Source organism: Fukomys damarensis, unplaced genomic scaffold (genome assembly GCF_012274545.1).
Source record: "Fukomys damarensis isolate Sample0158 unplaced genomic scaffold, DMR_v1.0_HiC HiC_scaffold_25, whole genome shotgun sequence".
Classification (NCBI taxonomy): Eukaryota; Metazoa; Chordata; class Mammalia; order Rodentia; family Bathyergidae; genus Fukomys; species Fukomys damarensis.
This window is the reverse complement of record NW_022900937.1, coordinates 16,256,791-16,282,453: the sequence shown is the minus strand read 5'-3', so window position 1 is coordinate 16,282,453 and position 25,663 is coordinate 16,256,791. Positions and strand designations below refer to the sequence as shown.

Genomic DNA, 25,663 nt, shown 5'->3' with positions numbered 1-25,663 from the left:
GTCCTGAGGGCCGGGGATTTAGCTCAGTGATTCTGTTACCTGCCTCACAAGTGCAAAGTCCTGAGTTCAATCCCCAAAACAAAACAAAACTGACAAAAATCAAGGTCCTGAATTTTCTTTCCAAACTTGCTTTTTATTCATATCCTTTTCAATATCTGGTTTGTGTTTTTGTTTCCTTATTTTTATTAGTACATGTTTGCAGTATATAATGATTATATTTATTTTGGGCAACAGGTACATAACACATGTAACAAGATGTACATAACACATCTTAATTTCCCCCACCACTTTTGCCAGCACAATACATGGTTTTTGCATCCTTTTAGTTATCAAGCAAAAGAACTCCATAAACAAACCACTGGGAAGTCCTATCAATACAGCTTCAAAATATACCCAGAATCTCACCAATTCTATAGACCCCAATGGGGCCTTAGGGTGTAGTGGAGGCTTACAGAGTAGTTCAGTGGTAGAGCACTTGTCTAGCAAGTGCAGCTCCCTCGGATCAATACCTAGTACCACTAAAAGAAAAAACAAAAAACCTCAATGGATACCAGATGGTTCAAACCACTGTATGGTCTCCTTCGATTTATGCAATAGTATCCTGAATCCTAAATGGTTCCTCTGTTTCTGCCCTGAACCTCCCTCTTGATCTACTCTCAAGACCTATTTTTATTTTTTAATATCAAATCATGTCATAATCACTTTCCTGCTTAGAACTCTCCAATGAGTCCTTAACATGACCCCCATGTCCCAAGACAATCTGGTCTTCTCAGTTCTTCTCTAGCACTTTCTTTTCTCCCTGCTGTTACTCCCCTCTGGCTACACTAACTTCCTTATGGTTACTGCTTCTGGTTCTTTGCACTGCCTGTTCTCCTTTCCTAGAATGTTTTTTGCCTTAGATTTCTTCTCTCTTCCTTCATTCAGGACTTTGTTCAAATGTTAACTTTGCAGTAAATTTTTCTTAAATACCTGCACACAGGTATGTGTGGTACTGGGGACTGAATCCTTTCCACACATCTATACTTCTATCTTATTTTTTATTTTGAGAAAGGGTCTTATTAAATCACTGAGTTTCCCGGTCTGGGTTCACACTTTCAATCCTCCTGCCTAAACCTCTCACAGGGCTGGGATTACAGGTGCATGCCATCACAACTGGCTCCTAACTACCCTATTTAATATCATACACTGTGTTAGAGATGTGTTCCAATAATAAAGTTCTTGTCTGGCATGCACAATGCCCTAGGATCCACCCAAGGACTGGAAGAAAAAAAAAAGCACTCAAGAGGCTGAGGCAGGAGGGTCACAAGTTGGAGGCCAGATCGGGCTACATATTGGGATGCTGTCTCAAAAAACAAAAACAAAAACAAAACAAAACAAAAGGGTCACTGACACTGCATAATAGCAGGTTAGGGAATGTGGGTTCTAAAATCAAGTGACTGTTATCATGACTCTTCCCAGTAGTCTACCCTGAGTCTACCAGATCCAGGATGTATTTCTATTTTTGCTCTGTTTATTTCCTATTTTACTCAGCCCAAGTTTGTTCCACAGAGCCAATTTCTCCCTTACACCGTCACCCTCATTTTTCAAATAAACTCTTGGTACTGTTAAAAGAAGAATAATAAAAATAAAATCAAGTGACCACCCAAATTTGGCAAAAGACTCTTCAAACGCTGCTATTCCGGTCTACAAAGATTTCTATCACCTGGTTTCCAGCCCAAGGAGCAGGGGAGGCGGGCCTACTCCTCTTTCATGCCTCATAAGTTTCATAGCTGTCTAACATAACAGGTAATTAACTACTAAACAGCCACTTTCTTCTCCTCTCCAGAGGAAAATTGTTCATCAGTCAACTAGAAAACATTTCTTTTGCCATTTTCATGAGAGAGAGAAAAAAAAAAGATCATTACTTTTTGGCAACCACTGATTTGGAGCCAAATGGACATTTTCATCCTATTCTGTGATCCACCACTTGGTTCTTACACTAAAATTATCAGTAAGTCCTAAACTGTGTTATTCTTTACAACAAATCCCCAATGATTTATACATCTTGTATTTTTCTTCAGAGGGTGAAAAGCTAGAACAAAAGGCTGAGAAAGAACTCACTGACAAAGACCGTATTTTTGCTATCGGTTTTCTTGGCCCAAACTTTGGGAAACTAGATAGGACATGAAATTCGCTCAGAAATCTAGGCAGCTGAAAACCAACTCCAAGAAGATTGAGGGGATAATACTCAGAAAGAGAGAAGGAAATGAGACCAATAAAGAAGCCACAAGCACAACAGATCCAAAGAAGCATATCCTGAAAGCAACTGTGTTCTCTGATAAGTAGTTCTCACTTACCTCTTTCTACAAAGCAACTCAAGGTGTTCACAGTATAACCAGCACCTCAGGCTCCACTATATTAGAAGATCAAAGTTTTTTCACATCAGGGTAACAAACTAGCCATGACATTGGCCAGATGGTGTCTGTATATCTGACTAGGATTGAAAAAAGATGTCAGCTGGACCAAGATAAGAGAGCTCATTTTCCATGTGCCATAACCACCTCAAGTTGTAGGCCCAGTATCAAAGACAGGAGCTTCTAGCTCAGTGCTAAAAGTGACATAGAAGAAATGAAAGTGGTTAAGAAATGTGCATGCTAATGGGTCTGATACCCACTTTTAGAAAATAATCTGGTTGAAGTCACAAAACACTGGTCTGGGTCCCTTTCTACTCAAAGGAATATTTCCACTGTGGTTTTCCATGTCCTTCAGAATCTTGTGTAGGGACCTTCATACAAAAAAGAATCCTAGCAAGTATATTTTCTCTGAAATTAACCTCACAGCTTTTCCAGCCCATCTCTTTAAGACCTAATTGGGAATCACTCATTCATAATTACTTTTGGTCTTAATTTTTATACAGCAGGCTTCCATTCCAACATAAACTAATGAAAAAATGAAAGAAAACTGCTCTTAAAGATGCCATATTGTAGGGTCTTCAAACATTTGTTATTATTTGATTTCTTGACAATGGTCATTCTTTCTGGAGTAAGATGGAATCTCAATGTTGTTTTAATTTGCATTTATCTAATGATCAGTAACGTTGAATATTTTTTCATGTATTTATTAGCCAGCTGTACTTCTTCTGAGAAGTGTCTATTCATTTCAACTGCCCATTTTTTGATTGGATCTTTTATTCTGGGTGCAGCTGTCAAAAAATTTTTTTTTCCATTTAGTAGGTTTTCTCTTCTCTCTGTTGACAATTTCCTTTGCTGTGCAGTTTTAAAATTTGATAATCCCACTTGCTGATGTCATTCTTGATGTTACTTCTTATACAACTGGGGTTCTGTTCACAAAGTCCTTGTTTATTCCTAGGACTTCAAGAGTTTTACTATCTTCCATTTGGTTACATGTTTCTGTTTTAATATTTAGATCTTTGAATCATTTTGATTTTAGTTTAGGACACTGTGAGATATATGGGTCTAGATTCAATCTTCTATATGTGGATAGCCAATTTTCCCAGCACCATATGCTAAAGAGGATATCTTTCCTCCAGCATCTGTTTTTGGCCATTTTGTCAAAGATCAGGTGGCTGAATGTGTCTGGGGTATTTTTATGTCTTCTACACTATTCCATTAGTTCTCATGTCTGTTTTTGCATCAGTACCATTCTGTTTTTATCATAGTAGCTTTGCAGTATAGCTTAAAATACAGGATTTCTTCCTTTATTCTTCTTACCCAGGATTGCTTTTGCTATTCTGGGTATTGTCTGGGTGCATATTAATTTGAGGATTTTCTCTTTCTCTCTTTTTTTTTTTTGAGACAGGGTTTCACTATGTAGTTGAGACTGACCTGGAACTCACTATGTAGTCCAGGATGGTCTCGAACTCACAGTGATCCTCCCGCCTCAGCCTCCCCAGTGCTGGGATTACAGGCATGCACCACCAAGCCTGGCTCCCAATTTCTTTCTCAATGAGTTTGGTATTAGTGTATAGGAACATGAGTGATTCATCATAGTGCCAGGTACATAACAGTCAATAAATACTTGTTGAATGTAAGAAAATGTTAAATTAGGTGATAATTTGTCAATTGAATACCATAGTAGACTGGGATAAGAAACCAACAAGACACAAACAGATTGCAAGAACACAGCAAGGCCACAGCAGATCTCTGCTTGATCACTTTCTCTAAGTGATTTACTTAAAGGTAAAAAACTAAGGTATTGTATTAAGTGACCAATTGTACTTATAATAAACCTCTAGCATCTGCTCCTTTCTTGTCTAATTCCGCTGGCATTACTCTAGGACTTTTTTTTGGTACCGGGGATCAAACTCAGGCCTTTGCGCTTGTGAGGCAGGTGGTGGAACCACTGAGCCAAATCCCCGGCCCTAAGACATGTTTTAAATCCCAACCCTGGACTACAAATCTTCTCACTAGTTTCTCATCTTCAGAATCTCTCCACTTCAATCCACCTGCCACACTGCTGAGTTTTATCAGATAAGGCTCTCATCATGTTCCCACCTCATAAAAGCCTCCAACAACCCCTACCCCATCCTGCAGCTCAATACAGACAAAGCCTAACATCTGAGGCTGTCTACTCTCTAACCATAACCTACCTTTCCTCTCATCTGTTGCTCGTTTCTCTTCACTCACATAGTCTATCCAACAAATTACTTTGCCATCATTACTGCCTCTCCTTGGAATATGTTTTCTGTCATCTAAATAGGAAATTTTCATCAAAATTCTCCTTTTGCCATGTGTTGATCAACATGTTAATTCTCTGAGCTTTAAGTTCTTTCAACTCTAAAAGGGGTAATGATACCTTGCATGGGATTATTGTAATATTTAGGAAATAACACATAAGAACTGACCAAAAAGTTCCAGGTGTCGTGGCACACCCTTGTAAATGCAGTACTCTTGCAGGGCAGAAGAATCACGAATTCAAGCACAGCCAATGCAACTAGTGACTTAGCAATACCCTGTCTCAAAAACTAAAAAGGCCTGGGGTTATAGCTCAGTATGAAGAACCTAGGTATCAGAAGAAACAAAACAAAACAAACTTTAAAAAGTAATAGTAGTTACTACTATTCTTCATGGCTAATTAAAAGCAACCCCTCTCCTCTCCCCCCTATGCTGGAAATCCAATCCCAGCCTCATGGATTAGGCAAGCATTCTACCACTGAGCTACATTCCCAGCCCAAAAGCCATGTTTGAATAATAAAGTCTTTTGGGATTCCTCCCAGCTAGAAATAATCTTTCCTCAGAGGCAATCTACTTTACTCAAGTTAGTTATCTTGGGCTACGAGTGGGGATCCTAGTTCAGTGTTTGCATAGCATGATGAGGCTCTGGGTTTGCTCTCCAAAACTGTGCATACCTATCTATCTAGTGGCCTTCCAGGTACCAGAGGACAGAACCTATGGCTGATTTATCTGTTTATTTCCCTTAGTGTCCAGAATGGTGTCTGACTTATAATAGGCACTCAAACCATTTATTGATGAACAAACTTTTTTTAAAAGTGAAGGAAATCTTAAAAATTCTATGTTCATTCCCAGGTGAACATTAAGAATTATAAAGGGGCCGGGGATTTAGCTCAGCGGTTCGGTGGCATGCCTCGCAAGTGCAAGGACCTGAGTTCGATCCCCAGTACCAAAAAAAAAAAAAAAAAAAAACCCGAAAGAATTATATAAATACATAGAAAAGTGGTAATACTGCCATCTCTTTTCAGGATAAACAGTTTGATACTAAAATTGTAGATAACAATAAAGATAGAATGTTCTGACCTAGAAACTCTAATAAATGTTATAGTCTTCATGGGAATTCTAAAAACACATTTCCTCTTTCAAATGAGCTTTGATTTTATAAAATTACTTAGGGTTAGGATAGTTGTTACCAACATACAATTCCCTCTAAGGATAATCTACGGACTATTAACTGGCAGATTTTCTCAGCAAAACAGAAAGGACATTTTCACATTTTTGTCTTTTTATAATATTACGAATAGAATCCAGGGTTATCACATATGTTAGGTAGCCATGGTGTCTACCACTGAGCTATACACCCAACTCCTTACATATTTTAAGAGAAGTTAAGGACTTTGCCTTTTCCACATCAATGCCTGGTTTGAATAGTGACTGTTTCTTCCTTAATTTGGAATCTCTCACCTCTCACAGATGATCCATTAGTGATACAACCTGATGATTTCCACATATGAAGTGATATCTGCACTCCTTCTGAAGACCTATGTTGCTTAGATGCTCTTATAGAAGAAGGAACAAGTAATACTCTTTTCTACTAGAAGACTGCAATCCTGTTTCTGGTGTCAATATTTGGATGTAGGCACTTAGCAGAACGGCTTCAGCATAATTCCTTGCAGACAGGGTCCTGGCTATTATAAAAGCCCTCAGATCAAATAGACTAACGAGTGAGAAAACTGGCAGGAGAGAGATGGATTCAGTTAAGAATAAATAGCATAATCAATGACCTTGGAGATTTCAGACAAATCAGGTTTTTGTTTTTTTTTTTTTTGAAGGCAGAGATATAAATAGTACCAACACAACAAAAACACATAGAAACAAAAGCCATAAATTCAACTTTTGTTTGAAAACTTGTTAGGTCTAGAGAACTGTTCACAACCACAGCTGCTAATGGTTATGGATTTGGCAATCAAAATGTCTTTGTTAAAAAAAATAAAAAGTTTGAACTGCCTCACTATTGAGGTTACAAACCACAGCCTTGATGCATCATTGCAGTCAACATCCTCCCTGCTGTTTTTGAGAGCTTACATCTGCTGCGAGCAGATAAAATGCATGGGAGAAACTTCAAGGACATGGCTCGGCTCTCCGCTACCTTTCTCCCCTGCATTGAGCCTACATCCTTTTCCCTATCACTTCTGCCCTGTCCAGGATGATCTCCTGCCATTACTCAGGAGGGCTGAAGGTCTATGGGATTTTTCTGGCACAAATTAGCTAAACTAGGCTTAAAAGATAGAAGGAAGATAAGTTCTTAGCTCAGGGAAAAGCATGTTAAACACATTTTTCAAAAGGCCACTTATAGCTTAACTCGATTTTTAAAACAATCACTAACAAAGTCTTTTGTTGTTGTTGTTAAGAAAATTAATGGGCTGGGGATCTAGCTCAAGTGGTTCCAGCACCTGCTTCGTAAGTATAAGGACCAGAGTTCGATCCCCGGTACCAAAAAGAAAAAAGAAAAAAGAAAAGAAAAGAAAATTAATGATCACATTATGGTCAAAATTAGAGGGCTTAGGATATTTTCATTTATCAAAGAAAGGCCAAGAATGTGAAGTCAGTATTAAATTACTAAGTTTCACTGGGGCAAAAATAAGGAACATAATGGAGAAGTAAAATGTGGTCCAAGTCCCATAGGAAGTTAGTTTCAGTTGAAATAAAAATGATTTACATCCACACTGGTTTTCAAAGAAAACACGATGCAGCTGGGTGATAAGAAATGAAAGTTGCAATGCTGAAGGAAGACAGGTTGGGAAACTGTCACCTGGATGGTTCTCTCTCAGCAAGATGACCTATAAGGAAAGTGGAAAACCAAATGTAGTAGGCTGATGATTCTTAAACTAGGATGCCAGTTCTGCTTTGATTTTTTTTTTTCAATTTTTGTGCCACGGATTCGGGACCTTGTGCTTGGGAGGCGGGCAGCAGAACCACTGAACTAAATCCCCAGCAGTCATATGCCAGCTCTACAGAATATAACCAGGTAATATAGGAGGGGAGCATTCATGCTCAAAAAGTTTAGAGGGGTCCCAGAAATGGTAGTGCATGCCTGTAATCCCAGTACTTGGCAAGCTGAGGCAGGAGGATCACCATGAGTTCAACACCAACCGAGGCTACATAGTGAGTACAGAGCCAGCCAGAACTACAGAGACCCTGTCTCAAAAAAAAAAAAAAAAAAAAAAAAAAGTTTAGAGGGACTAGGGATATAGCTCAGTACTACAGTGTTTGCCTAGCATGTGAAACACTAGGTTCAATCCCAGTACTGCCAATACAAAATAAAATAAAACAAGACATAACTGCATGTTATGTCTACCTCTCAGAGAGTCATAATGTGTACTGCCATACTAAGGGCTCTGAGGTATCCTATGGTAAACAAATTTGTTTAATCCAAAGACATTTATGAGATGGACTAGTTTGGGAAATACTATATAAGACTACTTACTATTCCTAAACTCTCAAGTCATTTATTCAGAAACAAGAATGAGGCTAAACGTTGTAGAGTGCTTGCTTATTAGCATGTGCCAGGTTCTGGGTTCAACCCTCAGAAAAAAAAAAAAAAAAAAAAAAATATAACAGACAAGACACTACATTTCTTACATCACAGAACTCCAGTCCAAACAGAAACAGGTAATGATTCCCAAAGGTGGTCTAGATGTTTTCCAAGGCAAGTATGAAGGCTACAATTTTTTAAAGTGACAAGATCTGACCTGGATACAGTGGCAAATGGCTGTAATTCTAGCTGTAGGGAGGCTAAGGCAGGAGGATCACAAATTTGAGGCCAGCCCAAGAAACTCAGGAAGACACTGCCTCAAAACGGTCTGCTGATCCAGCTCAGTGGTAAGCCTCTGAGTTTAATTTCCAATACTTCCAAAAAAAAAAGTGGTACAGGGCCAGGGATTTAGCTCAACGGTTCGGTGGCCTGCCTTGCAAGCGCAAGGACCCGAGTTCAATCCCCGTACCAAAAAAAAAAAAAAAAAAAAAACCACAAAAGTGGTACAATCCTTACTCAATACACATAGTATCAAAATATGACTATTATCGGTTCTAAACATATTCATATTCTATCCTTAAACACAGGAAATAAATAGTAGGAAAAAGCTGCCAACCACAGGGCAAATGATATGGGATTCCTGTGTTTGAGGAAGCCTACAGCTGCTGGCATTTTGGTGTATTTTAAAGTCACACATAAGGGAAATTCATAAGAAAAGCTGCCAGGACCTCCAGCTGGGAACATATGGACGACTTCTGTACTTCAAATGTTGCCCTCAGCAATGCCAGGACATAAAACTGAATATAACCTCCAAAAGGAACATCGTGCTGACTTGAAAGAGGCGCATCCTTGTGAAGCCAACAAGATTTGTCTGGTTAATTAAATTTCTAACTCCAGTGTTATGGTTTGCGTCTAGATGTCCCCACAAAGCCTCACACAGTAATAGGTGGGGCTTTTCAGAGGTGGCTGGATCTGGAGTATGTAATGCTGGGATTAAGTGGGTGATGCTGGGATTAATGGTGTTTGATTACTAAATTAGTCCATTGATTAGTTTGGCATAGTTCTGGGAGTAGACAGTGGGAAGGCCTAGTCTGGGTGTGAGTGCTACCTGGCTTAGTGCATGAAGTCTAGATAGAGTACAAGGGACAGAAAGAGAGTTGCTGGGCTGGGGATTTAGCACAGTGGTTCGGTGGCCTGCCTTGCAAGCACAAGGACCCGAGTTCAATCCCTGGTACCAAAAAAAAAAAAAAAAGAAAGAGAGTTGCTGCCCTTGCTTGTTGCTTTGCTACTTCGCTGCTTCACCTTTTGCTTTGCTGCCCTCTACCCACCATGAACTGTTTCTCCTCTATGATGCCACCTTGCCTTGGAACCAGCCAAATATGAACTGAAACTTCTACAAACTGAGAGCTATAATAAATCTTTCCTCCTTTAACTTTGGGTGTCAGATTTTTTGTGTCAGCAATGAGAAAAGTAACTAAGACATACTAAACCCTCATAATACTGCACATATTAGGATTATAATTTCTTACTTTTTTCTATACTAATTTCTGGCACAAAAAAGATTGGCTGTCTAGAGACTGCTATCAGTTGACCTTGTATCAGATAGTGGTTTGCTTTACCAATAAATCAAGCACTTTGCCCATCTACATCACCAGATGCTGCTAGATTCTCTTTTAAAATGCAAATAGAGCACAAAGAGAAAACAAAGCATTAAGTTATTCTATGCTGTCAATGACTGTGAGTCCCTAAAACTGTAAGGCCAGCCAGGCCATAGGGACACATTCACCTGAGAGGCTGAAACAGGACTGCAAATACAGGCTCAGCTTGGGTTGCATAGCTATCCCAAAAAACCAAAATCAAAACAAACGAAAAAACCCAAACACAGACTATATAGCCTATACCAATATAAGGTATTTTTATAACTATTAGGTATAGATTAAAAAAAGAGGAAGATAGCTAGGAATGTGTAGCTCATTGGTAAACCACTTGTCTAGCATGCATAAGGCTCTGAGTTTCATCTCCAACAACTCAAAAAATATAAAAATAAAAAATAAAAACCCAAAGACAAAATTGTCTGAAAAATAGAACAGTGGGGGGAAAAACAGTAAAAAACTTAAGCTGAAGCACATTTTCTTAAGCACAATGGTAAAAGTCATATTGCCAGAAGTACCATGACTGTTTAAAGAATAGGAAAATCATCCTATAAGGTATCACTCTTCATGCTTCAAGGATGGAATTTCACATTATGAATTTGTGATAGTCGGAGGCTAAACACAGAGGCCCTACATTTCAGGTATTTTCCAATTAAGCTAGCCCTTCAGCTCCCTCTTCTGTTCAAAAATGTACTTAGTAGTGTCAGTTCAATGTTTAGTTTAAAGACATATATACACACATTCATCTGTACATTTATACACATACACACATATACATACTCGAAATATGGCCCAGCCCAAGCAGTAAAAGTTCAAATACACTTGAGTATGATATGTTCAATGTCCTGGACCAAATGCTCCAAAAGAAGCAAGAACAGATCCTTCCGTACCCACCACCCACTCAAAATGATTTAAGCGATAGCTGAGGTTTCTTCACCAAAAGAAGCAAAGTTGCATTAAGGGATAAAGACTCTATGATCACTAGCTGGACTGTGGCAAGAGCTTTTAATGCAGCAATTTTTGGAAACCAAAGCATCACTGTTTTATCAATTTCTGCACTTATCGTTTCTTCCTCTGATATATCCTTATTAAATGACTCCCCCTTTCTTCGTATGTCTAAATGTAGTTACTTGCACCTTATTTTTTTAGGATATTCTGGTTAAGATTGATGAGTCTATTGTGATAAAACCAAGATCAGCCCAAGAAAAGTATTCTTTACTTGCCTGCTCCTTAAATTGTTTCTGGGACAAGCAATCGATTAGGTCCACACAGCCCAGAAGACAACCTGAAGGATAGTCACTGGGAAATTCCATATCTGAATCAAGAAAAAAAAATTCGATAAATTTCCTTCATCACCTGGAACTTAGGAATCTATTTTAAATTCTGAAAAAATAACTTTGCCCATTATCTATTTGTAGACATAAGGAAAACGAACAACTGTTTGGCCCAATTGTTTGTATTTTACCAAAAATGTAGTGAGTAGCTGGCTTAGTTTACTATCAGGATGCTAAGCTATGAAACTCTTTCTTTAGAAAACTATTCCCTTATTTATACCATTAAAGCGCAATGATTCTACAAGTTTATTCCAAACACATCAGTTCTGCAATACTAAGCTGGAACAGACTGAAGTTTGGTGGTTATTTGTTTGGGGAACAAAGAAATACAGCTACACAAGAGAAAAGCCATAAAAATGTGGCAAAAAAAAAAAAAGAGAACAGAATGAGTTCTTCCTGTAAGCTGCCTGAAATGATCTGGGAAAATGGTTTGCTACTCTCTTGACTCAGAAAACCTCACAAAATCATGCAAATCAAGAGGCCCAAATCTTCATGTGCATTTTAAGAACACCCTGTGAAACTGCCCAGGCCAGCAAAGGTATGCATATGTGCAAGGCCACCAAGTCTCCGAAGGATGTCACTTTAAAGAAGCAATGTGGCCGGGGATTTAGCTCAGTGGTTCTGCTGCCTGCCTCGCAAGTGCAAGGACCTGAGTTTGATCCCGGTACCAAAAAAAAAAATGAGTAATACTGCTACTGTATGTCACATGATTATGGCTTCTCAAATACAATAAAGAAGCAATGTGTTTGCTTGCAAGTACAAGGTCCTGAGTTCGATCCCCGGTACAAAAACAACAACAAAAAAAGAAGCAATGTGTGCATTATAGAATTACAATGGTAAGGTTGGAAGGTATGCCCAGGGCAAACACAGGGCTGGACACAGGGTCAGGGGCCCAAAGAGTGCTGAAGTTTTACTACACATGTTTAAAAATGCAAAGAGTAAAAGCCAAAATGAAGGGTTGAAACTGTCTGGCTAGTGAATGTATCCAGGTGAGCAAAGCAGCTAAGAAGAATCATAGAATTCAGGATCTGATAAACCCATCTCTGAGTTCCTCTATATACCGAGATAACAATTACCGAAAAGGAACAAACTATTCCTACACCAGAGAAGGAAGTTGCACAGAACAAAAAGATACACTGGAAAAAGCTGAAGAAACAAAAACTCACATCATGGAATAAATTAAGCATAAAATAAATGCAAATAAAAATTTTAAAAAATGAGTGTCAGAACACAAATTTATTTATTTTTACATTCCCGGGGATCTAACCAGGGCCACTCTACCATTAAGCTACAATCCCAGCCCTACTTCTCTGTGTTTTGCATTACTTAGGACTGAATCCAGGGCCCCCTAGCCCTTTTTATTTATTGTTATTATTAATTTTGTTGTTGTTTTGAGACACAGCCTTGCTGTGTCATTTAGGCTGGCCTTGAACTCACTATGTAGCCCAGAATGAGCCTGAACTTGTGGTGATTCTCCTGCCTCAGCTTCCAAGTGCTGGGATTGCAGGTGTGCACCACCATACTTGGTTTATCTTTTCTACTTTGAGATAGTGTCTCACTAAGTTATCCAGACAGGACTCAACCTTGTGATCCCTTTGCCTCCCAAGTGCTGAGACTATAGGTACATGGTCCCATGCTTGGCTAGAATCCATTTTTTTTTTTTTTTTTTTTTTTTTTTTTTTGTACTGGGGATTGGGTTCCTGTGCTTGCGAGGCAGGCAGCAGCACCATTGAACTAAATCCTTGGCCTAGAATCCAAATTTAAAACAAGCTTGACAGGGCTGGAGATGTAGCTTAGTGGTGTTGTGCCTATCTGGCAAGTGCAAGGTTCTGAGTTTGATCCCTGGGATGGGAAAAAATAAACAAGCCTGACATATTAGTCAAAAGAGAAATGTGTTTTTAATGAAGTACATACTTTTGATCACTCCAAGTGATTTCTTCCAGCTTTTTTGGGCAGGGTACCGGAGATCAAACTTGGGTCTTTGCACTTTCAAGGCAGGCAGCAGAACCACTGAGCTAAAGCCCTGGTCCCCACTCCTAGTGATTTATTAGGCCTAGTTTCTTTCTTTTTTGTTTTTGTTTTTTTGAGACAGGATCTCACTTTGTAGTAAAGGCTGGCCTCGAGCTCAGTTTCTTCTTCCTCAGCCTCCCAAGTGCTGGGATTATAGATGTGTTCCACCACACCAGGCTATCTTAGTTTCTTTTTTGAAAACATTTGTAAAAAACTTTTTCTTTTTTTTTTTTTGTACTGATGATCGAACTCAGGGTGCTTGTGAGGCAGGTGCAGTGCTACTGAGCTGAATTATTCCCCAACCTAAAAATTTTTTATTAGTACATGTTTGCAGTATGACTACACCCACCGTGGGAAGATGGTTCATGTATATAACACATCTTAATTCTTTTTGCTTTTCTAAGTGTGGTTTCTTAAAATCTTTTCGTTTTTGGTTTCAGGGATTGAAGCCAAAGCCTTGTGTGCACTAGGCAAGTGATCTACCATTGAGCTATATCCCTAACCCCTTTTTACATTTTGAAACAAGAGCCTAACCGAGGCTACCCTTAAACTTGTGATTCTCTTGCCTCAGTCTCCTGAATAGCTAGAATTACAGGCATGCATCACTCACCATAACCAGCTTCTTAAAAACTATTAAACATAATTCTGTAATTATTCGTTGTACCTTCAAAACAACTGTATGAGCTGGACAAAAGAAATGAAAACAGGATGCCCAATGGTCAGAAGTTTTTTCTTTCTAAGATCCAAATTATCTGTGTGTGGGGTGATTCCTAAAATTTTGTGCTTAAGTCAATCAACTTGAATTTATCCAAATCTACTAGCAGGTATCTATTAGAGTCACTCCTGATATTTAAAAAATCTTATTTTCTGTTGTTTTCCCCAATCCTAGAGTTTATAGGAGTCATTTATTTTATCTTCAATTGTAAAAGGAAGATTTTCAGACAAAAATTAATGTTACTGCTGGGCATGGTGGCACACGCCTGTAATTTCACCACTAGGGAGGCCGAGGCAAGAGTACTGCTGTGAGTTAGAGGCCAGCCTGGGCTACATAGTGAGTTCAAGGCCAGCCTGAACTACATAGCAAGATCCAGTCTAAAAAAAAAAATTAAAGTTACTATTGCTTCTTGACCCTTTGGGTAAAATTAAAGTTAGTTGGTTGATTTCTGGGGTTGGAAACTGATGTTTTATTTACACTTATTGCTTTAAAGAGTTGTCTATGATTTCTCATTAAACAAATTAATAAACAAATACAACGTTTTAAAAGTTCCTTTCAACCAAGAAAAAGCCACAGGAAGAAGGAAGTGAAAGATAAACATCTAAACATCAATGACTTCTCTCCACAAAGTGAGACTGAAAGTACATATGGCTGTTACCTTTCCCACGCAGAAGACGGTATGTTGCCTGGAGTTCAGAGACTTCTTGAGGGGAAGGTTTTTTGCCTGTGGCTGCTATCCAAAGTCGTCCTCGGTGGGGGGTGTACCAGGATCTGCCCTCCACCCTTAAACAAATACAGATTTAGTGAGAAGCATCTCAATTCTAGTTTCTTGAAAGACCTGTCTCACATACAACAAATCCTACAGCAAATTTTCCAGTTGAACCAAGAGATCTAAAGAAGATACCTCATCAAGAAGGGTTCTTTTGTGGAAAACAATACGAAAAAAATAAAAAGCCTTTTTCTCCCGAAATACCTCTCCCTTGAGGGTGAACCTTACCTTCTAATTTCTCCTATTAACAGAACAAAATTCATCTCTTTCAACTCCTGACTACTGTCACCTGATCCTACAGCTCAGACCTGGAGCTGTCACTGCTTTTGAACTTCTACACACTTTATTTTTAAGGCATCCAAGTTGTCCCACAGATTGGGAAATCCTTGCTGTTCTTCGAGTCAAAGGCTAACCTTTTCCTAGAAGACTTGCTGATTTATTCTCCAAATATACAGAAAAATTCTCATCTACACATAACTACTCAAGAATGATACCTTTATAATTATTATTTAACAGAATTTAAGTAAATAAAAATACTCTTTAAATTGCAACACCCATATCATCTTCCAATCATTACATACAAGGTTATGTTTTGAGTGGATAACTAATCAGCATGTTGACTAATTTGAAAAAAAATCTTTAAGTGGAACAACAGAATGCATTCAAAAGAATTTAATTATTTTATTACTTTCCAACATGCTTAAAGCACCTAAATAAATAAAATAAAGCAGCTCTTCCCTCATTCTTACAATGGGAAGTAGGGCAAAATGGCCTGCGAAATGCAGCTGAACCACACATCATTTTATTTATTTTTTTTTTTAGGGTATCGAACTTGGGTCCTTGTGCTTTCAAGGCAGGAGGCACACATTTTATTTCTGTTGGATTAGTGATTGTGGGATGGATGTTGCGCATCCTGTTCTTTTCAGTGAGAAAATCTGAATAACAGAGCCCTAAAACAGGATCAAAGAAACGTAAACATTCTGATTCCTTTCTAGGAGACAAGCTGTTTCATTTTCTACTTTGGAAAACGAAGATACCTAAACCACAGAGAAATGAATGAGAAGAACAGACATCTGGAGCTTGGCGGTCCTGAAGCAGGAGCACATTCACCTGTACGTGTTCTGAGGGACCTAGACGCAGAACTCAAAACAATGAAGAGCCAAAGCAAGAAAGCTTGACCTCCAATAGAGGAGAAAACTGTAGCGTACCTTATTAAAGAAGGAAAGGATGGCTCACAGGGAGATTGCTTAAGTAGAAGTGACTGCCCCTAAGTGCCAATAATTTTTCTCTCCAGAATGCAGTGAAGCAGAAAGAACACTTTGAAACACAAACTCCAACACTCAGCACTAGGGAGGCTAAGGCAGGAGGATCATGAGTTCAAGGCCAGCCTGGGATACATAGTGAGACCCTGACTCAAAAACAAAAACACAAACCCCTGAACTCTAGCTCTGCCTTTGCTACTTTTTAGCTTTGTAACAGAGCAACTTACCTTATCATTGACTGCCTCAGTGTTCTCATCTGTCATACTGTAGTAATACTTCACAGAGCTATTGCTTCCAAAGTCAAAATTCTATTTAAATAACAGTGTTTACTGTTGTGAGTTAAAAATTGCTAGTCATATCAAATTCTAATAGATTGGCCAGGTGTGGTGATGCATGCCTGTAAATCTCAGCATTTGGGAGGCTGAAGCACAAGAATTGCTGTGAGTTCGAGGTCAGCCTAAAATATATAGCAAGACCTTATCTCAAAACAACAACAATAAAGAATCTCATAGATTAAAATAAGAAAAAATGGGGCCAGGGATTTAGTTCACTGGTGCTATTGTCTGCCTCGCAAGTGCAAGGTCCTGAGTTCGATCCCAGTATCAAAAAAAAGAAAAAATGAAGCTGGGTTTGGTGGTGTACTATTGTAATTCCAGCACTTAAGAGGCTGAGGCAGAAGGGTCATGAATTCAAGGCCAGCCTAAATTATATACAGACCCTGTCTTAAAAAAACAAAAGAAGCAAGAAATATAAAAAGAAGGAAAAATGAATACGTAATAATGATAAGTAATAGAAAAACTAATATAAATATATATTATGATCTCACTATGTAACTATATGCACAGGAGAAATAATAGAAATAAATGCTCTAAATCCTAATAGACATTTGTAGGTGGTAGAATTATAGGTGATCTTTTTGATTCAAACTACTTTTATGTTAAGAAGAAACACAACAAAACAAGAAACATAACAAGGCTGGGGATGTAGCTCAGTGGTGCCACTGCCTTGCAAGCACAAGGTCCTGAGTTTGATCCCAGGTACCAAAAAAAAAAGAAACATAATAAACCATGGGATAGTAAGATATTGTCACTAACATGTGTGACTCAACTCTATACTTCTATTTATCCTTCATGACTTCCTTTTTTTTTTTTTTTTTTTTTTGGTACTGAAGATCAAACTTGGGACCTTGTGCTTAAGAGACAGGTGGCGGAACCACTGAGCTAAATCCCTGGTCTTTCCTCTACTTTTTTATGGAAAAGGAATTTCGGCAGAAGTTTCTCAGCATGGTTCACAGGATTAATAAACATGTTAGGGGGGAAAAATAAGTGTCTGGTGCTTTTGTCTTGATAAAATAAATAAATATATAGGCATTAAAACTTTTTAAGTTTCAGGGCCGGGGATTTAGCTCAGTGGTTCTGCCACCTGCCTCACAAGTGAAAGGACTCAAGTTTGATCCCCAGTACCAAAAAGCAAACAAACAAACAAACAAACATACTTAAGTTTCAAATAGTCTCAAACCATTAAGGTTGCTGAGCAACATATTAACAAAAATGAAGTCAAAAGAGGTTTTTTTTCCAATAGATTTTCTTCCTAAGATGAAAAAACAGTGGTATTCTATCTTTGTTCTGACTTGGATCCTTAGCTTATCTAAACTCAGTTTTCTATTTGGTAAAACAAACAAAAAACACTATGATTTTTATCAATTTAAAATCCCTAGCCAGTTCAGTGGCTCACTCTCATAATGCTAGCTACTTGACAGGCTGAGGTGGAAGAATTATTTCAGCACAAGAGCTCAAGATAAGCTTTGCAACACAGTGGACAGAATGTCTCCAAAAAGCCAAATCAATTAAAATTAAACTACTATGAAGTGAGCAATACAATGTTTAATGTTCTATGTACTGAAGAATATTATAAATCATCTCTGGAGAGCTGGGCATGGTGGTGCATGCCTGTAATCCCAGCACTCAGGAGGCTGAGGCAGGAGGATTGCTGCGAGTTTGAGACCCAGCCTGAGCTACATAGTGAGGTCCAGGTCAGTCTCAACTACATAGTGAGACCCTGTCTCAAAAACAAACAAACAAACAAACAAAAAACCAAAAACAACAAAAACCTTACCAGAAAACAAAGTCCAATTCATAGTTCTAGAACAAGTTTATGTCACTGTTAAGATCTTTCCCTGCTAAAATTCATTGCTATTCCTACCTTTTAATTCCTCTGACAAGCAGAGAAGCCCAAGGCTGATGCATAGAGAGGCACCAGCCACCATCAAAGCCTTCCTGGAATTCTTCATCCTGGATTCTCAGTTGGTGCTGATATAAACTGGACTCTAGTCCCAATCTGGCTGAATGGAAAGCCTTCTTCTGTGAGGTGGCATCTGTATGATCGACCCACTGTACAGAGAGTAAAAAAGTTCTGTCTTACATAGGAAGAATCTGGGAAAGGTGGACAAAATGTGATTAATGCTAGTAATGATGAATCATGAGGTCAGAAGTGGTGGTTCTGGAGGTTAAAACAGGAGGATTACAGGATCAAGATGGCTTCAGCAACTTAGCATGACCCTATTTGAAAATAAATTTTTTTTGTACCAGGGAACAAACTTAGGCCCTTACACTTGCAAGGCAGGCGGCAGAACCACTGAGCTAAAGCCCTGGCCCCTCAAAATAAAATTTTTAAAGAGTTGGAGGTTCAGCTCATTGGTAGAGTGCTTGGATAGCATGCAGGAAGCCCTGAGTTCAATCCTGTGAACATCAAAAAAAAAAAAAAAAAAAAAAAAAAAAAAAAAAAAAAAAAAAAACAAAATAGCCCTGGCCCCTCAAAATAAAATTTTTAAAGAGTTGGAGGTTCAGCTCATTGGTAGAGTGCTTGGATAGCATGCAGGAAGCCCTGAGTTCAATCCTGTGAACATCAAAAAAAAAAAAAAAAAAGAAAAAAAGAAAAGAAAAAGAAAAAAAATCATACTAAGAGCATTTTCTTAGAAAAATTTATCCCATCTTTGTTCAAGGCCAAAAAAGACAGACTGAGATAGTATAAATTCAATAGGAATTGTCCAAGATATAATAAGAAGGTCTTATCTTTATTTTTATACTATTAGACATTGAACCAGGGCTTTCCCACTGAGCCCCAGCCCTTTTTATTTTGAGACAGGGTTTCACTAAATTACCCAGGCTGGCCTTGAACTTGTCATCCTCCTGCCTGCCTTCCAAAGTGCTGGTATTACAGCCATGTGCCACTGTGTCCAGCTATAAACTCTTACATTAAAGTAGAAGGAAAAGTCTTCTGCTTCCCTGAAATGAACAACTTTTCCCCAAAAGAGAAGACAGAGCCCCTGGAAAGGAAGGCTTCTATCACACAGAGGGGACAGGGAATTACAGTCAGGTGATTACAGGAGGTAAGAGTCTTGGCAATAGCGCACTCAGAGGTAGGTGAAACAAGAAGACCAAGTGCTTCAGAATTAAGAAGGAAAAAAACAGGCTACTGTGATGGTGAGACTTAATTTTTTTTAATTTAATAATTTATTGGAAAAACATTGTTAGAGTGGTAGACTGGCAGCCTAGAGACTCTATTAATCATTTAACCCTGAAAACATTCAGTTTTCTGTACTACAAAAGAAGGAGGCTGGAGTAAAGGAATCTCTTAGACTGTTTCTGCAATAAAATTTTATGATTGTCCTCACTTGTGTCATACCTTAAAAAATGTATTTATTTGAGGGGGATTTAGCTCAGTGGTGCTGCCGCCTGCCTCGCAAGCATAAGGTCCCAAGTTTGACACCCCCACCAAAAAAAAAAAACCCAAAAAACATTTATTCTGTACTGAACTACGTGAAAAGTATATAACTAGGGAGGCATTAAATATCAAAAAGAAACTTTTCTTGCTGTCAAGGAACTTACAATATTAGTAGAAGACAAATGAAAATGACTGTCCAAAATATAAGGTACAACTGTGTAAATATGAAATAAAGATAGAAGCTCTTACATAAGAATGTAGAGGAAGAAACGATTCATAACAGAGAAAGTAAGCAATTTTATAAAAATGTTGAGATTTGAACAATCTGTATGCCCAGATCCTTTGTTCTATAGCTACACTTTTGACTCTAACCACACAGCCACTTACCTAAATTAATCTCTCCTTAATCTTTTAATATACTGTTACAGAACTTCTTTTTTTTGAGACAGGGTCTCACTATGTAGTTGAGACTGACCCAGAACTCATTATGTAGCCCAGGGTGATCTCAAACTCACACTGATCCTCTTGCCTCAGTCTCCCGAGTGCTGGTATTACAGGTGTGTACCACCACTCCTGGCTTGTTATAAAACTTCTTAACCAGTCTCTTCATTTACATTTTTAGTCTTTATTAACTGTCTTTTTCCTTCCTGGTGCTACAGCACTAACATGTTTCCTCACATATTATCTCCACACTGTGCTGCTCCAACAGCCTCTTCAGCAAATCTGTTGCTGTTAATCTTACCTTTCCCTTCAATCCCTTCTCTATGTAAGCATGTAAGTGATGCAAAACTGCTAAAATCCTTCAAGGACCTCTCTATGCCAACTTTAGGATAAAAGCTGAACTCCTTAGTATGCAGCATATGGGCTTTCATGATTAGGGTTTGTCTACTGTACTGGGTTGAGTAGCATGCCCTCAAAGTTTATGTTACTTACTTTATGGGATTATGATGTTTTATTTTGAAATAAAGTCTCTGTGAATGCAATTACTTTAAGATGAGATCATCCTAAACCCAGTGACTGCTCTTTTTAAAGTGGAGAGGAGGGCTGGGGATTTAGCTCAGCGGTTCGGTGGCCTGCCTTGCAAGCACAAGGACCCGAGTTCAATCCCTGATACAAAAAAAAAAAAAAGTAAAGTGGAGAGGACACACAGAGACAGAGATGTTCAGGGAAGAAGGCAACGTAGAGTCAGAGGTAGACAAGGGCAGTGGTAGCGAACCCATGGCACACATGCTTTAGCAGGCTGTACCACTGAAAGCTCTAACAGGCTCACCATCACCTGATTAGTGTGACACAGCTACAAGCTAAGGGATATCCAGGGCCACTAGAAGCAGAAGAGGCAAGGAAGCACTCTCCTACAGAACCTTCAGAGGGAACACGGCCCAGCTGACACTTTGTTTTGTTTTTTTTTTTTCCTGGTACCCAGGATCAAACTCAGGACCCTCAGCTTGCCAGGCAGGCACAGTGCTCTGAGCTATATCCTGGGCCTGACACCTTGATTCTGAATAAATGGGAGCCCTAGGAAACTAAAACATCTACCACTCCATAAAAATACTTAATTATTTGTGATTCTCCCAGACCTGTGTGCCTTTGCTATGTTGTATCTTCTACTTGGAATTCCCTTCCTGCATGTGTCTGCTTGGAATTACTCTCTCTCTCTCTCTCTCTACTGTGATACTAGGGATTGAGCCCAGGTCCTAGTCAAGCAAATCCACCACTGAGCCACATCTCCCCAGTCTTACCATCTAAATCACTACAGTACTTAATAAAAACTGTTAGAAGATAACTCAAGAGATAAACAGGTCAATTTGCTAAAAGTGCTGCAAAAATAACTGGGAAAACCAGCCTAGAGAAAAGGGTTTGTGGATATGCTGAGAGCAGACTGGTATCTAAAGCCTATGAAACAGACACATCAGAATGGAAAAATATTTGGGATCAAATTTCGTTATGAATTAGAAGAAAGGTCCACTAACCTGGGGAGGGGACTGGTACAGGTTGGGATTTACCAGAACTCCCAATGGCTCTTCAGATCTATCCGATCTCATCAGGGGTTGGTTCAAAGTTCCACTGGCAATGGCCTGTATGGTCTCATCTAGTCTGTGATAACAAATAAAGAAGATGCAATAATTGGTAATGCTCTATGCTTAGAATGTCTTTACTTACTACAAACATAAAACCCTTCAGTAATAAAATTTGGAATTCAAATGGGAGTCCATGGACTACTCCTCCTCACCCCACCTTTCTTCTCTGCATCAAGAATCTTAAGGAAAGTAGGTCATTCATCTTGTTAAACAAGACCAATAAACAAGACCAGAAAAGCCACCTAGGAAAAGCCGCCTAGAAATAGCCTGACCCACAGAAGAATACTATATGGCAACTTACCTAACCCACACACCCTATGCAGCTACTGCTCTGTCTCCTCAGGGGCCTTCACGTTAACAAGTTCTGAAGAGACCTCCTACCTCCCCAACACAAAAGTGCTTACTCCTTTCTGTAAGGCCTGTAGCACCAACTGTCCAACAATCAATGAACAGGTCTCAGGTTATTCTAACGTACTTAAGGTATTGGCACTAGGATTTGATATTAAATCTATAAAATAATGCGATAATTTTCACTTGAAGATTATGGAATCCTATTGGCCTTCAAGAAATCATAAGTAGGTATAAGGGAGAATAACAGAGGGGATGGATAGGACCAAATGCACGAAAATTCCACAATATTCTATAAAACTAATGTGCAGTATAAAAACATATATAGGAAAACACGAGCATAGGTCCTGCAGGAACTTTATCTTATTCCATTCTAATTTCTAACAGTACTTGCTGCTGTATTCCATACCTCTAATGGATACTTGACAACCATTTGTGAATAATAATAATTCTGAGGGACAACATAATGAAAAGCTTCTAATAACAAGGAAGGACACACCCAACCTTGAATTCAAAGAAAGTGATAATTATTAGAAAGCTCTTTGATGCAGTGCAACTTATGGTGGAGGACATGGTTCCTGACTTTATGAAGCTCTGAATCTATGTAGCAGGTTTAAGATAGCTACATGGATGATCAACCATATCTGAAGGGCATAATAGTTACTATGGGACATACACAATTCATCTTGTGATTATTACCCTATCATCCCACGTGTTGTACTATGTAAGTTCAAAGAAGAGACAGATACTGAGAGGCGATTACTGAGAGAGAGATTTCCAATGGAAGAAAGAACAAAAAGGCAGAAGCTAAAAAAAAAAAAGTACAAGATTTGAGATGAAACTAGAGTGAGGACAGCGAGATCTGAAAGGAGAAGAGATCTGAGATACAGTATTGTGGTTAAATCCATACCATTTTCTATAGAATCTAGAAAAGAAACAATACAAATAGCCAAAAAATACATTTTAAAACATTCAAATTTATGAGCACATACCCAAAGCAAAGAAATACGAATGAAAATTATGAAATGTGATTTTTCTTGGATCAGAAAAGCAAGTATTTTTGAAAAAACTGATGACAAGAGAAAGAACAAACTGTCATTTCCATATGTGACACATAACTGTTAAGTCAAAAAGTATGCACAAGCTGGGATATTGTGATACACACCTGTAATCCCAGTACTCTGAGAGGCTGAGGCAGGAGGATGGTCAGTTTAAGCCCAGCCTGGACAACCTAGTGAGATCCTACCTCACAACAAAAAACAGAAACACGCTGGGAGTGGTGGCGCATACCTGTAATCCCAGCACTCAGGAGGCTGAGGCAGGAGGATCACTGTGAGTTTGAGACCAGCCTGGGCTACAACTACATAGTGAGAACCTGTCTCAAAACACACACATACACACACACACACACACACACCACCCACACAAGTAATTATCTAGTACAGGTAGGGACAAGTTCCCTTCAAAGTTCATTTTCAAAATTTTCTGAGCCGCCATTACATTTTCCATTCCAAATATATATTGTTTTTCTTATTTTTATTTTGTGTTGCTAGTGATCAAATCCAAGTATTCATGTATGTATGAGAAGTACTCTACCACTGAACTATATCCCTAGCCTTAAAAATTTTAAATATTTTTTACTTTTTTTGTAGTGCTTGGATCATCATTTTTTTTTTTTAATTTATTTACTTTTTTGGTACCAGGGATCGAACTTAGGACCTTGCACTTGCAAGGCAGATGGCAGAGCTAAATCCTCAGCCCACTATTTTTATTTTTTTAATTTAGATTTATTTTATTTGATTAGAATATTTTTAGTCATTAAGTTTATTGGTACATTTTGGGTATACATTATGATTACATTCATCATTGTAATGATACATCTTGGTTCTTGATTTTTTCCCCATCCCCTTGCATTCCCTTCTATCCTTCCACCCCAACCCCATTTACAAAAACTTTGTTTCTGTTTTTTTCCTTCTTTTTCATTATTTTTAATTTTTTCATTTGTTTTGGGTTTTTTGAGATGGTCCTCACTACATAGTTCAGGCTGGTCTTGAATTCACTATGTAGCATCCCAGGCTGGCATCAAACTTGTGGTGATCTTCCTGCCTCAGCCTCCTCAGTCCTGGGATTATGGGCATGTACCACAAGCCCAGCTACAATTATTTTTACAATCAACAAAAATAACAAGTCCATTAGGAGGGAAAACCCTTTCACATCAACCTGCTTCTTTTTTTTTTAAACCCTTCATGACCCTTCACTCACCTGCTGTTATACTCCGCTAATGGATTTTCTTCTTCTATGATCTTCCTGCCTGCAAAGTCAATGGTGATTTTCTTAGAAAGCCGAGAGGCATGTCGAAGTTCTCTCAGCTCTTCTTCGCGCTTCTGCAGGGTTTCTCGCTCAATTTGGGACAACCACTGGTTAGAGTCACTGGCAAAGTAATCTGACTCATCATCGATGACTTGGGTCCTTCGAATGCTAAGATAAAAAGAAAAAGGAACACGTGGCAGTTAGGTCATATGTTGATAAATATGGATGGGGAAATGCTCAAAGTAGCTTACACTCTTGCTGCTCTGGAGGTTACAATCTAAAATGCAGAAGCCCAAGAATATTTCACAGTCAGGTCAACCATGCCTGTATCACCACAGCAGGCTCAGCTCAGCTCCTTGAATTACTTATTCCCAACCTAAGGCAGGAAAAGACACAGAACCAGAATCCATTGCCATTCTATCTTTCTAACTAGGCCAGCCTTCCCCTTCTGATAACTGAGTTCATGTTCTGGCAATGTACTCAATATCCTAGTCCTACAATTTGGCTAGCCCTATTTGCTCACCGGGATTCTACCCTGAAGTCTGCAGGCTCAATTGTTTACTCTTACATAGGCATAAGGAAAAATCTGAAATCAGATTTACATATTGATTTCAGTTTTTCAGGACTCAGGTAGAATCAAAAAATTTTGTCATAAAGATGTTTAAGAAGACTCAGGAGGAAGCAGGCCTGGGGGAGTACACCTGTGATCCCAGCTACTCAGGAAGCTGAAGCAAGAAGACTGCAAGTTCAAGACTAGCCTAAGAACTTGCCAAGACTGTTTCAAAATAAAAGGGTCTTCTGGGCATGTGGAACACACTTATATTCCTAGCACTCTTGGAGCCTGAAGTAAGAGGATCACAAGTTCAACCCTCACCTGGGTAATTTAGTGAAGTCCTATCTCAAAACAAAAAATTGACAAAAGGACTAGGATGTAGTTCTGTGGAAAGGCCCTGAGTTCCATCCCCAGTACTGCAAACATTTTTAAAAATCAAAAAATAAAGTGAGCTGGAAATGTAACCCAGTGGAAGATCACTTGCTTAACATACACAAGGCCCTAGGTTCAATCTCCAGTACCATTAAAAGAAAAAAAGAAAAGAAGAAAAAGAGGCCCAGAAGGAAATTATAGTCTTAAACCAGTAAGACCAGCTTCAAATCTAAATACTGAAACTAGCGCACTTAAACACGACAAAAAGCAGTGACATCGATAGGGAGAGACCTTTTTCCAGTTTCTATTTATCAAGAAATTCACTGTATTTC

General features: G+C 38.7%; 1 protein-coding gene across 8 annotated transcripts in view; it reads right to left on the bottom strand.

Moving 5' to 3' along the window:
* The window catches only part of Trip4 (thyroid hormone receptor interactor 4), an 88,975-nt gene that overhangs the window by 10,528 nt on the left and 52,784 nt on the right, over positions 1-25,663 (bottom strand). For 3 of the 8 annotated variants that reach the window (XM_010641170.3, XM_010641171.3, XM_010641176.3), the window contains 6 exons: positions 24,359-24,574; positions 21,641-21,764; positions 18,150-18,337; positions 14,575-14,699; positions 11,081-11,172; positions 7,198-7,510 (listed from right to left, as the gene is read on the bottom strand). In XM_010641170.3, coding sequence (XP_010639472.1) covers positions 7,244-7,510; positions 11,081-11,172; positions 14,575-14,699; positions 18,150-18,337; positions 21,641-21,764; positions 24,359-24,574 — 1,012 coding nt within the window. In that variant the 3' untranslated portion in view covers positions 7,198-7,243. Of the gene's footprint in view, positions 1-6,134; positions 6,404-7,196; positions 7,511-11,080; positions 11,173-14,574; positions 14,700-18,149; positions 18,338-21,640; positions 21,765-24,358; positions 24,575-25,663 lie in introns of those variants that run through there. The other 5 variants (XM_010641173.3, XM_010641174.3, XM_010641175.3 and 2 more) reach the window with 3 other exon arrangements.